We start from the raw sequence: 14238 nt of genomic DNA, 5'->3' as shown, positions 1-14238 counted from the left end.
GAGCGGTATCCACAGGATGGTGTTTACGTGTGCTGTTGTGTGAGTGGTGCTAATCACCGATAGAAGACTGGGCCCCATTTAAGGTCTGTTGGCCCCAGACCACCCTCTGGCGTGCGTTGCCCCAAGGGGACTCACAGAGGGCTGGATACTTACCGAAGCAGACTGGTTGTTAACACCGCAAGGTTTCCCCAGTCTGCTTGTACGAGGCCCGGGAGGCAGGTACCGTGCAATACGTCACCTCCCAGACAGCCTCGGGTGGGAGTCCGCTTCCAGCGGATAGCCCCCCTATCTGCTCCCGCCCGGTATACACCAAGCCAGAGCCCTTCGGGGAGCTACCAAGCTTCTACTGGAAGCGCACTCAAACAAAAACAAACACCTTCTCCCATACACCGGTCCCTCAGCACATGCAGTGTAAACAGCTTCTACTTAAACATCACAGGAAAGTTAGTCACACTCACACAATCTCACATTCTCACATTACTGCATCGGACTCTACTATAATTTAGATTCTTTTAGAGGAGAGGCTAGATAATGCCTTGGCCTGGGCGGATCCACTGCTCTTGATCTCGACAATTTTATGCAGAATTTTGGAAAAAGGCTCTGCTTACCTTTTGTATGTGGCCACTGTCGATCCAAGGAGCAGATCCGTCCAAGCTGTCGACTTCCCCGTGCCTCTCCTGGCTGGCTCGCCACTCAAATGTGGGTGAAATTCTCAGCCTGGGCCAAATGGGACTGAGTCTCAACGCCACACGATACCTGTTCTGAGACAAAACAACAGGAGTCTAACAATGAGTCAGATGCAGTGTAAGTTTATTGTGTAGTTCAAAAGGCATACAACAAACTGAGTCAGGTCCCGGGGAGTGACTGACTCCATTTCACAAAGCACCGGCCTTTATACACGTTTTCTTAAAAAAAATACACATTCCTTAGTCTCTTTGTATGTAGGGCACCTCGGCCAGCCTGTCTTCACAGACTCCTCTTATCATCATTATTTTCTAGCACCTTTTACTCCTAGCATAAGTTGTCACCAATAGTTACTGCCCTGCTAAGACGTACCATGAGACCTTGAACATTTCGCCATCTGCCTGCATTGTTAATGACAACAACACTCTGGCAGGGGCTCCTTCCTTATCTCACAGGCAGTCCTTAAGAGCCTCACTGACCTCTTCTTTTTGAACACAGAGAACGTGATATTTCTTGTAATACAAAAGATTGTATAGTTATAACTTTTAATATAAATGATTACATTGATTCACCCCTATAATAATGAATACATTGTGGTTACATTGTTTATCATGGTTACTATGTTTAGCTTAAAGGAGAGTAATAATTTTCCAACACACGCTTAACCAAAATAACTATCTGATGTTCTAGTGGGGTTACTTGCACACAAAAGTGCAGTGAGGGAAGGAGAGAAAATGGGAAAGAAGAAGAGCAGACCCAGCCACGTTCAGGTAGGAGAGACCGGAGTATCTGAGGTTAGCAATAGGACACCGTGATACAGCCATTGGTCCAGACGCAGGTATACGATGATTGCAACTGCCATTTTTAAAGATCCGTGCAAAATATAAAGTCTTAGAACGTATTTCATTTAGCTTTTGATATTCATGTCTCAAAATGTCTGGAATTGTAGGAGGGGGCACATAGTTTTTATGTTTTATTTTACCGGTATTTTATATCCCCCAACAATGACCATTTTGCAACGTCCAATGTATATTTGTACATTGAAGAGGTAGCGTACACTCCGCTTCGGTAGATGCTTGTGTGTCGGCTTGTGTGGCTGTGATCCGCATTTTAACCTAAAATAAGAATGTGTTTATCCAGCTTACGATTTTAGGGCTGCGGCGGGGAAAAAGGGGGGAAAAAACACGATGCCGCGAGCAAGGGTCAGGCACAAGCGCTATGCTAGCACCCGAAAAGTACTATGCCCATCAAGTCATTCACTGCTACTGCGGTGGTAAATGCATAAATGCATTGGGAAATTATTTTCTCCATTGGACTGGGTCTATCGCCATACAGTTTTATTTTCGTTAATGAGAAGGCAGTTATAGGTTATCTAATGTGCAATCAATATTTCTGTCATTCAAATTCAATAAAACTCATTGCGTATACTGTAGTCTAGTTTGTCGATTTCTTTTGCCGCAGTAATGGTTCTTTTTTTCCTTTTGGAGGTATTTAAAAGGTCTTAAAAGTCATTAAATTTGTACTTCAAAATGTGCAGCTATCCTGGTTAGTCGTAAACAACAGCTCTTAGCTGCTATACCGTCACTTCAGCGTTCCTACTGGAGGTGCGAAAGCAAACAGAAAAAAGGCCCTAGAACGAATGTAGTTCTAGGGGAAGCTCCACAGGGGGTAGTTCCTATCGAATTAGACCCTAGAACTGTTCGGTGCGAAAGCGCCTTATGCCTACGTCACAAGGTTCCTATTGTGCTGCAAAAGTACCTACCCTGGAGTAGGGGCTAAAAAAGCCCCTCAAAACGGCGTTCTTAGAACTAAAATCGTTCTAAGTTCCTGCAGTGCGAACACGCCAAAAAGGGGGTACTTTCTCCAACAGTTCTAAGAACTATGAAAAGTTCCTCCGGTGCGAAAGCGCCTTAAGACTTCGTGTCGGTGCCGGGAGAGTCTTTCAGCATTATGGATCTTTCGAAGTGGTGAGGCTGGGCTGATTCTTCGCAAAGATGAGCAAGTCAGAACGGACGGACTACATTACGACTGGGTCGACCGGAACTCAACTGGAGCTGAAGCTGAACCACGGTTCAGATGAACCGAAAGCTGAACTGCAGCTTAGCGGAAAGCTGAACTGAAGGATAGCAAGAGGTCTGGCATTGTTATTTGTAGATGGAGGGTGCTGCTATCCTTTTGGGGGTGTCTCTGTCTAAAGGGAGGAGACACTCCTTGGAATTTACAGAGGGATAGAAAGGGTCAAGGAATGGTGACAAGTGATAAAAGGTCAGGGAAGGGTGAACAGAGATAGGGTCAGAGAGAGAGAGAGAGAGAGAGAGAGAGAGAGAGGGAGAACAGGGGCACATGGGGAGAGTCTGTGCAATGTTTAACATCAGGATCATTGAAACATTTATTAGCCCACATATTGCAAAGTAAAAAGTCTCTCTTTCAGTTGCCGCCCGATACTAAGAACAAATCCCAAATAAGAAAACCTTGGTGAATGCCAGAAAACTGCGTAAGTGGGTTTTGTGAGCAAAGTTCCTCTTAAGAACGGTTGGTGAACGAGGCCCAATGTTCGTTTGCATTTGCTTTTCATTTTGGCAGATACAGGTGTTGATGTCGAAATTTAAATCGCAACCCAGCAGGTAGCCTCAGGTCTATCAGCTTTGTCTTTTCGTTTGCATTTTGTCTGATTTGTATCGCAAAATCTGTTGAAAGTCTAACTAATGAAGTGAAATGACAAAAAGGAATTTTAACTCTATTTTTATTTTTGTGAGAGAAGACTCGTGTTTGTCGTGAAAATGAAAATGAAAATCGAGTTATCTACTTTCATGTTTCATTTTGGCAGGTATTGTGCGTACAGGCACTGAAAAAGAAAGGGCAAAACGGGGTTTGAACTTTTATTTTACCGTTTTCATTTTTATTTTAGTAGGGATTACCTCCCATGGATGTCATGTTAGTCACTTAATTTAATATGTTTGATTAACTTTGCTGCTGGGAAACATTGAGGTAGCTCGCACCTCCTTAAATCTGCACCAAAGGAAACACATTTGACATTTACTAGGATTTCTTTTTTCCATTTCCGCATTGTCTGATGTAACTTATGTTGAGACATTATTAATTCATTGATTGAGGAGTGGCATGTAAAAGAAAATGTTTACACAATATTCAGTGCTTTGTAAACTGTTGGAAAATTATTACTCTCCTTTAAGCTAACCGTAGTAACCATGATAAACAATGTAACCACAATGTATTCATTATTATAGGGGTGAATCAATGTAATCATTTATATTAAAAGTTATAACTATACAATCTTTGGTATTACAAGAAATATGAAGTTCTCTGTGTTCAAAAAGAAGAGGTCAGTGAGGCCCTTAAGGACTGCCTGTGAGATAAGGAAGGAGCCTCTGCCAGAGTGGTGTTGTCACTAGCAACGCAGGCAGATGGCTAAACGTTCAAGGTCTCATGGTACGTCATATACCACTAATGAACAGGGCAGCAACTATTGGTGACCACTTGTTTTAGGAGCAAAAGGAAAATAAGAAATAATGATGTGATGTCATACAGAGTTGAGGGGGAATCTGTGAGGCTGGGCCGGCAGAGGCGCCCCCCTACAAAGAGATGAGGTAATGTGTATCTTTTTTGGGGAATTGATATAAACAGGTATAAGAATCGGTGCTTTGTGAGAATATGTCAGTCACTCCCCGGGACCTGACTCAGTTTGTTGTATGCCTTTTGAACTATACAATAAACTTACACTGCATCTGACTCATTGTTAGACTCCTGTTGTTTTGTCACAGAACAGGTGTCGTGTGGCGTTGGGACTCAGTCCCATTTGGCCCAGGCTGAGAATTTCACCCACAAAACTGATTCTTTTTCTATGTTGCATAGTAAAATGGTGCTAACCTTTAAACCACTTCTCTGTTCGCAATTTCTCTCTCTCTTTCTCTCTCTCTCTCTCTCTATTGCTCACTCTCTGGACTCAGAGCATGTTCTTAATCTGCGATCATGTGATACTTCAGTCTACCCCCAGTGCTCTCATTAAATGTTCTTAACTGAACTGACTTACTGTTTTCTTTACGTCAAGTATCTAATTATACCAGGAAAAATATTCCCTACATGACAACGAGTACAGTTTTCAACCTCCCGCTGTATATATGGATAAACTCCGTCTCTGCTTCCCGTCTCTGAGCGGCTGTTTAACACCTTGTCCAGCCGTCGCTACAAGGTTGAGTGTTTGTTTCATAATATCGTCCAAAAAAAAGGTGGGGGAAGAAGAAAAGAAGAAAACACATGCACATGCATATGCACACGCGCACACACACACATGCACACAGAAAGTTAGAGGCAGTATTGGAAGTGGGTGGGAACTCATACAGAACATACATTTGACTGGTGCGACAGAAGTGTACAGAAACGTTTTGTTTTTTTTTTCCTCCCTCTCTTCTTCAAAATTAATTGGCTGCATATAAATTGAGGAACTTGAAGCAGGAGCCAATCAGAAGAGTCCTGCGTGGTTTACATTACACTTGGCACATTGCCACACCTCCTCGGAGGGTATTTATTGACACTCAGGCATGCTTCTGGACTGTTGTTTTTGTAAGAGCGACACAAAAGACATTATCTTCAAGATTGATGGAGAGAATTTAAATCCCATTTAAGTTCCGATTTCCCCCCCTTTTTTGTCTGCTGACACTCTACATTAAGAAGAAGAACAACAACAAAAAAAGAAGAGGAAATTGTTATTTTACCAGACAGTTTCTCCTGGACAAACCTGCTGTTCCATCTTAGGTATGTGCATACATAATATAAGTGATACTGATGTTTTAGTATTATTTTTATTAACATTGAGTCCTGCTGTATTTTTGAAACCACTTCAGTTTTACCGGGAGACGGGGTTTTAAATGTCAGTGTGCTTGGAGGTGTGGGACAGAGAAAGCCAAACTGTCTGAGACATGAAGCAGTGTTACTTTCCGGATGCTTCCTTTTCAGCGCAGAGAATCTTAAATCACTAGTGACTGTTTCAAAACAGTCACATGCACTAGAGCAGTGAGATACAGCCTTTAACTCATTCTGTACACATACATACAGGATGGGTTAAAGTGAGCAGTGAGTGCGCACACACACTAGGAGCAGTGGGCAGCTACAGGTGTCTAGTGACCAAGTCCAGTTTTTGGAGTATCATTCCTAGCACATGTCTTTGCTGGTGGGAGGAAACCCACACAACCCCTGAGACTTGAACCCAATGCCCACTTGCTATAAAGCAACAAGGACCTCAGTTCTGTCGGAACTGTCTTGAGTTCTTGAGCACTAACATAACTTTTTAAATGTCTAAAACATGTGTTCGCGTGATGTGCCAATATAAGAATTTCCTTGTAAATATTTGCTTCTGTATCAACACATGTATGTCTAGTTAGTACATAAAAAATGGAAATAAAATTTCAACTAATGCTGATTCTCACCAAAAACTGTTCATGTGCTGAAATCTTCGACCGTGGCTCATTCTCTTTTGTGTGTGTGTGTGTGTGTGTGTGTGTGTCGGGGGGGGGGGGGGGGGGGGGGGGGGGTAATTCTCACATCTCGTAGATCAGGAGGTGGCATGTGAGCATGTGCTTAGCATGTGACATTATCTTTGATTGAACACATGAATATTCAGGTCTCAATTCAGAATTAATCTATCATATCTAGTTATACCAGGTGGGATCAGCTTTGGGAATTCCTGTAGAAATAGTGATGGATATCTTGGTGGCCAATATAATGTAATGATGAGCACTGATAATTCTGCTTTGAGCTCAAGAGCAAGATATTCAAAATAATGAAAATTCACCAACGTCGATGACATTACACACAAACTGTGAAGAAAAAATGACTTCAATCCCTCCTCCTCTCCTGGTTTGTCTGACTGATAGAGGTTTGTCTTACAAACTATTTTTATCAGTTTTGTTACACCAGTAGTGCTATTTAGGCAGGTCTCAACTAAAAACATACAATGCAAATTCTTTTCAATTATTAGATCATTAATCAAAAAGGATCTGTTTGCCAATGATCTGAGATTAAAAAAAAACAAAAAAAAAACATTTCAGCTGTAGGGATTCTGTAACAGGAAAGGAGACTGGTTGTGGCTGAACATTGACAAATTTAAGATTACTGAGACAGGTACCAGATGGTCTGTGATTGCTACAACATGTTTGACCGTGCCTCCGGCGGTTTAAAATCATCGGTATGTCTTAAGGAAGTGGCACGGGGTCTTTCTCATCTCTGGTAGACACCCGAGTGATGATGTCTGTGGTTAAGGCTGTTTAATAAACCATCAATTTGACCAAGCTTCAGCGTAGCAGCCTTAACTAACTCCTTGATTGGTGAATGTGGTGGAAGGATGAAGGAGGGTTGCTGGGTCCCTGATTGGGACAGAGACATCCTCTGGATGCCTTGGGTGATGTGGGACAGAGGGTCAGATGAGGGGGGAGAGATACAGGCCATCTGCCTGTGAGCGCTGTCCTTCGCGCTTATCTGTACCTTCTTGTTTGGGTGTGGCATCCCAAGAGCACGATGTGGGTTTGCACCAAGTAGTCTGGATCCAGTGATGTTTGGATGAACCCCGTTGGGCTTAAAGCGGTTCCAAAAGATTTACAGTTTTGGTCTTTACAGTTCCAAAAGATATTGAAATAATCAATAAACTTCATCCCATGGATGAGGCACGCTGATGTGGGCCATGCATTCAGACCAAGGAGTCTGCGAATAGATTCGATTCCTTTCCCCAAAGTTGGAATGGGGCCTGAAATGAATACATGTTGCAACTGATAGTTGCTCAGTTTCTCCAGTATCAAGGAAAAGTCTTTTTTCAAGATCTCAGAGCCAGTTTTCCATTGCAGAATGTCAAAAGATCCAACGTGGATAATGATCCTTATATTACTTGGATGTTTAGAGAGTATAACTGACAGCAGCCCTGTAACAGCTCTCTCTGTCTGGCCTTCTGGCCTTCAGCTTAGCAGTTGTTTTGGGGCTATTTCTTGAATTTTGGTTAACCTTGATGCTAGTGGTGTCACTTGCTGCCTTTGGCCTAGCAGTTGTTTTGGGTATATTTCGTGGGTTTTGGTTATCCTTCGTGCTAGTGGTGTGATTAGCTTCCCTGGGTTCAATGTAGTTAGCACTATCAAAAATTTAATTCAGAGTCAATTAATGTATTCTCATACACGTGTCAGTAAGCAGTGGACTAAGACTAACTTATATATGGTGTGTGTGTGTGTTTCTTTGCAGCCCTTACAGATAAGATCTGTCCTGTCCCTCAGCAGGGAAAATGGCACTGAACGTCCCAGGTTTAATAGTGATGGCCGGATTCTATCTCCTCGTCTTGGGTACAGGAATCTGGGCATCCTTTCGCTCCAGACGTCACGAAAAGAAATGCGCTGGAAACGGGATGGAAATCACGCTGCTCGCTGGGCGGGATATCAACTTCCTAGTCGGAGTTTTCACGCTGACTGGTAAGTGCTAGGCAAACCAGTAACAACGATTAAAACAACATTAAAAATATGAGTCTTCAAATAAAACCATCAAGGGCAACTCAGCATCTGTTATCAAATAACTACGCAGGTCACAACCACTTCAAATGATTCATAACTATGGATTAATGCACAATTTAGTTAAGTTAAAGTTTCAGTGATTGCACACACACACTGTGAACAGCAAGCAGTGAATTTGTCCTCTGCATTTAACCCATCCAACACACCAGTAGTGAACACACACCAGACGTGGGAGCAGTGGGCAGCCTCCTTGGTGAGCGCCCGGGGAGCATTGAGCCTTGCTCAAGGGCACACAGCCATGGATGTTGGGCCTGGGAATCGAACCGGCAACCCTCCAGTCACAAGCCCAGTTCTCTAACCTTTAGACCACGGCTGCCCATTTACACACGACGTGTTTTACTAACCTGTAAATGCATATTATGGTAATGTATCACTTAGGGTAATATGGATCCATATTAAAGACATTGTTCACTAAGACACTTAAAAGCATTGACTGATTGGGATAAAGTGGAAAAGATGCCAGGGAATGTAAGATAACACACTTTGAGGGGATCTCATTAGTATGGGACAAATAGGAAGTGGAGTGCACATCTTTATTCCAATAACCGTACAGTGTCTTTGGCCCATCTTCACTTATTGAACAAACGTCCATTATTCACATGGAATGTTTCCAGAAGAGAGAAAAAAAAGCACAACCGCTTTACTTGAAAGAAAAGATTGGCAGTACCTGGAGTTTCGTAACAACACCTCCAGCCAAATAGAAACTGGGCTCCTTGTCAAACCTATCATTGCTTTACTTGTTTAGCAACCAGAAACAGATCTGTTAAAAGAGACATGGAGTAGAAAAGGTTCAAGTCTTTTTGAACGAGAAAACTAGACCCTGACCTACCTTTCCAGGCCCCAGAGGACCAGTGCTGACCTGTGTGTGTGTGTGTGTGTGTGTGTGTGTGTGTTTTTGCAGCTACATGGTTGGGTGGTGGGTTCATCCTTGGCATCGCAGAAGCTGTCTATACCCCTACACTGGGTCTGGTGTGGGCATTCACACCAGTATCATATGTCCTTACCTTCTTCCTGGGTGAGTATGAGAAGGCCAAGGGCAGGGGTGGAAACATCAGGCACTTACAGAGTATGGAGAGAGAGAGAGAGAGAGAGTAAAGGAGAGGAGAGGAGAGAAAGTTACGGAGAGGAGAGGAGAGGAGAGAACATTAAGGGGAGGAGAGGAGAGAAAGTTAAGGGGAGGAGAGGAGAGGAGAGAAAGTGAAAAAGTGAAGGAGGGACGTTGGGGGGGCTAGAGTACATATAGCAGAAATGAGAGAGAGAGAGAGAGAGAGAGAGATTCACAGAAAGAGAGAGGGAGAGAGAGAGAGAGAGAGAGAGAGAGATTCACAGAAAGAGAGAGAGAGAGAGAGAGAGAGAGAGATTCACAAAAAGAGAGAGGGAGAGAGAGAGAGAGAGAGAGAGAGCGCGAGAGAGTGCAATACACAGAGGGAGAGAGAGGGAGAGAGGGGTCGGAATGTTCGCTGTCTCTGTTTGGTGAGGGTGTCCTCAGGGGAGTCTCCTAAAATTAGCCAACCTGCCGGTAAACCACACCGAGTAACACCTGCATTAGCGGCTTTATGGCCTAATCACCGTTGACCTGAGAAGACAGGTGCATGCCCTTCAGACAAGTGCATTGTGAGGTCAGATGGTTATGACATCAGTGCAGGAGCTCACTCATTCCTTCCTCTTCCTCTCTTTTGTCTTCCGAACAGGCGGTTTCTTCTTTGCCAAGCCCATGAGAGCCAATAAATTCGTAACCATGATGGACCCGTTTCAGCTCAGATACGGAAATGTCCTGAGCAGTCTGCTACTACTTCCTGCGCTCGTCGGAGATGTTCTGTGGGTCGCCTGCACCCTGGTCAGCTTAGGTAAACCCAACCTAAACTAAACCTCAACTAAACCTCACCATTACACCACCTACTGCAGATCCAAAACACTGAACACAGCCAACATTTCAATACTGAACATGTCTAGTTACTACAGAATATTCTCTTCACTGTGCCTTACTTGTCTGAAGAACCTGTGTTTAGATTAGGAACTTTACCTTATACACATCCAGTACTACAGGTATTACTACTCAGGGACTGCCCCGCCACTGATTACCACTGAACACGCTCAATACACGCTTCCACCGCGCATTTGACATTTCCACCAGACCAACCTTTATGACCCTTCTCAGTATGGACCTTTAAAAACCTGTAAATATATTTAATCATTGGACATAGGTGTTGTAATTGTCTCTAATCTGTTTTCATTTTATTTTTGGGAATATTGCTGTATGGTTACTAGCCGCGGCAGGCTGCATGTGAATCTAGGCCCTACTAGACAACATATGCCGGTCTGATAGTGGTAAAAGCCTAGTGTAGACTAGCCTATTTTTCTTTATTTTTTCCTTCTTCTTCTCTCTCTCTCTCTCTCTCTCTCTCTCTCTCTCTTTCTCTTCTTTCTCTGTGATGCTCCTGGAGGGCGTCTGACGCCCAACTAAAAAGTGGTTCCTTTTCAGTCTGCTGTTTTTACCGCTATAGATTTGGCGCCCAACGTGGGGCTCAAGGTCTGAGAACAAAATGTTTGCTAGCGGAGAGGACCTTGTGGACCTTACTAGTGACATGCATCAGTTGGATTTAGCCTCAACATAATTGGCTGAAAATCACATTGCAAGAGACAATAGGCAGTCCATTTTATGTCACGAGGAAATTTTATGTCATGATCAACCATCTACCGTTTTTTTTAAGGTTTCTCTGCCTCATTGTTAAATGTCTGTTTTTACAGTTCATTTGTTTTGTTTATTGTTTATTCATTTTGTGGTTTTTTTCCCTATTGTTTGTCACGAAAATCCCGAATGTTCTAGCAATAAAAATGTATGGCTTCACTTCTGTATGCCCGATTTTAAGTTCTGCCTTCGCCAGAGTTTGGGACATTGAATTTAACCGAACACAATAACCTTTAATTTACCCGGTATTAGATATCAGACCATACCTGTACTTTTCTAACGACATCAATTATTCATCAGTAGCCTAGTATTCAGTGTCTTATGTGAATTGTCACCTCAGTCACCTTAGTAACCCATATCATTGGTTAGATAAGACATGGAAAAGTACTGAACTGCTTTTTTTGTCAGTAGCTCAGTCAGAGTGAACGTGTGTGTGCTAGAAATCTGTGTCTGTGCGTGCGTGTGTATCCGTCCGAATGTGCGTATTGTGTCGCTGCGTTGTGTTTCGTTTGTATGACACCCTCTGTCCGGTATATTGCAGGAGGTACCATGAGTGTCATATTGGACCTGTCCTACGCCTATTCCATCATCATTTCCTCTGTGGTGGCCATCCTCTACACCCTGCTGGGAGGCCTGTACTCTGTAGCCTACACTGACGTCATCCAGCTCATTCTCTTCTTCGTTGGCCTGGTATGGAGAAAGAGAGAGAGAGACAGAGAGAGAGCTTTTTTCAAAGCTTACTGTCATAGGGTTTTCAACATGAATTCAAATTTAGCTTTGTAGTTCTACAAACAATTTACAATTTAGTAAGTCAATAAGTAATAGTTCCTTATGGTTAAAGTTTACAGCATGATTACCTATCCTAATCCTTACCGTGTTCTCTGCAGTACATCTGTGTGCCGTTCCTTGTCTTAAACCCTCATTCTCTGGATATCAGCCTGACAGCTTTTAACGAGACCTTCCAGACCCCCTGGGTGGGCATGATAGAGCCTCAAGATGTTGGCAAATGGATTGATGAGTTTTTCATGGTGGTGAGTAGCAGTGAGGTGAAAGGAGCACACCACTGTGGTTCCCATGAAAGTGAGCTGCAAATGATGGATGATAACTTATTTCTCCTTTGTGTCATGTGTCAGCGCATCAGTAGTGAGACAGCCCTTTCAAACTAGGTTTTAATTTAAAGCAGATGTTTGCGCCGCTGAGTCGTAGCACATTTTCAGACAAACAAACAAACAAACAAACGATAAATAAATACTACATGTGGGGAAAAAAAACAAATGGGATATCCAACTAATGGTGACTAATCAGAAAGTACCAATTTTATTCTTTAGTTCTGAAATGAATCCGCTGAATTGAACCTTAGTGTGTATTTTCTGTTTGTTATTTTTTACACAGGCACTTGGAGGACTGGCCTACCAGGCCTTCTATCAGAGGATTCTGTCGGCAGCTTCGTATACACAGGCTCAGGTCACGTGTTTTGTTTCCTCCGCCTTCTGCCTGATTCTCGGCATCCCGTCCATCATAGTGGGAGCAGTGGCTGCCTCCACAGGTAAAATGCTTCCCCTCACAGTGCGCACACATCTGTTTTTCGTCTCTCCAGGTCAGATCAGTCTCTCTTTTTTTGTTTGTTTGTTTGTTTGTACACAACTGTAGTTTGTTTATGGGTAAACAATTCCATTTTTCCCAGACTGGAACTCTACTTCTTATGGAATTCCCACTCCGTTTGAGCGCGGAGAGGCCGGTGCTATCCTTCCCATCGCTCTGCAGTACCTCACGCCCACATACATCTCCATCGCTGGAATCGGAGCTGTCGCAGCAGCCGTTATGTCATCCCTTGACTCCACCCTCCTCTCCGCCGCCTCTCTCTTCTCCTCTAACATCTACAAAAACATCATCAGGAAGCAGGTAAGATTCAAAATTGACGCAAGAAAACATGCCGTGAGTCATTTAATGACTCAACAGTAAATTTAACAATGCTTAAGACTGGTTTGTAAATTTTAATAAGTATTAAAAAAACCACCACTACTGTCTGATAAATGTCTTTTTTTGTTTTTGACCCTAGAAGTGGAGGTTCTACTCATATGAGAACCGATCTTTTACGTTTTTGTTTGTTTGTTTGTTTGTATTTGCGTTTCCTAGGGATTTGGCTAAATCGACCATTTTAACATTGCACAGACTCTCTCTCCCTTTCCCTGTCACAGGCGTCGGACCGAGAGATGCAGTGGGTGATCAGGATCTCCGTGGTGGTGGTCGGTTTGGCAGGGACGGCGTTGACCTTCCTGGAAAACAGTGTGTTGGTCTTCTGGACGGTGAATTTTGACATGACATACACCATCATGTTCCCACAGGTAGTTTGCGTGCTCTTCTTCAAGTCCTCCAACGGCTACGGTGCCACGACAGGCATTTTGATGGGAACGCTGCTTCGTTGCCTCAGCGGCGAACCTCTAATCAAACTGCAGCCCGTCATCTACTTCCCCGGCTACCGATTGGACGAGGAGTCGGGAATGTACGTGCAGTATTTCCCTTACCGCAGTTTCATTATGGTCTCGACTATACTCACCATTCTCGCTGTCTCCTACCTCACGTCCTTGATGTTCAGCAAGGGGGTTTTGCCAGAGAAATGGGATCTGTTTAAGATCAAAGAGCAGGCCAACGCTTTCGTCCATCCCGAGGAGAAAGGCTACAAAGAGGGCCAAAAAGTACCGAGCGTCGCCAGGCAACTGCCAGACACCACCTGTTGCTAGGTAGCGTGGGAAGGCGACCATTTTGTGGAACAAGTGAAACCATAATGCCATAAAAAAAGGCTGTCTTGCAAAAATGTTTATTTTGTTCACTCCATTTTTTTTTTCAGTCTTTCATGAACAGGGATTATTCAAGGGTAATATGATATTGTTTTTCACATGTCTGTACCTCTCTGTTTTGTCACTGTGTGCTCTTTATGTGAGTATTTGGGCAGGCACACACACACAAACACACACACACACACACACACACACACGCTTGCTTTCTGTCCGTACCTGTCATAATGAAAGAGAGAAACCTCAGCTCATGAAGTCAGTACAGACCAGCTGAAAAAGACAAAACCATAATTACTCTTTTCTTTTCTTTCTCTCTCTCTCTCTCTCTCTCTCTGTCTTTTTACAGCGTACTGTAGTTTATATATTTCCATATTCAATAGTGTCGTTTGCAAAGAGGATCGTTGTTACATTGCCTTGTTTAAGTTTTCTGTGAAGCTGTTCTGATTGGCTGGCAGAGGGTGTATGCAAAACTGTAAAAACCAACACACGCACACGCACCACACAAACGCGC

The 14238-nt window shown here is 43.4% G+C and overlaps 1 protein-coding gene across 1 annotated transcript; it reads left to right on the top strand.

The window, feature by feature from the left end:
- Positions 1–7960: 7960 nt before the first annotated feature.
- Positions 7961–13673, top strand: LOC115823686 (high affinity choline transporter 1-like). The gene is made up of 8 exons (XM_030787719.1): positions 7961–8144; positions 9145–9258; positions 9935–10090; positions 11474–11622; positions 11820–11963; positions 12325–12478; positions 12617–12834; positions 13131–13673. Exons 1-8 carry the CDS (start codon positions 7961–7963, stop codon positions 13671–13673), a joined length of 1662 nt encoding a protein of 553 aa, XP_030643579.1.
- Positions 13674–14238: the final 565 nt, after the last annotated feature.

Source organism: Chanos chanos, chromosome 11 (genome assembly GCF_902362185.1).
Source record: "Chanos chanos chromosome 11, fChaCha1.1, whole genome shotgun sequence".
NCBI classification, from domain to species: Eukaryota; Metazoa; Chordata; class Actinopteri; order Gonorynchiformes; family Chanidae; genus Chanos; species Chanos chanos.
The sequence above is the reverse complement of the archived record's forward strand: the minus strand, read 5'-3'. Positions and strand labels throughout refer to the sequence as shown.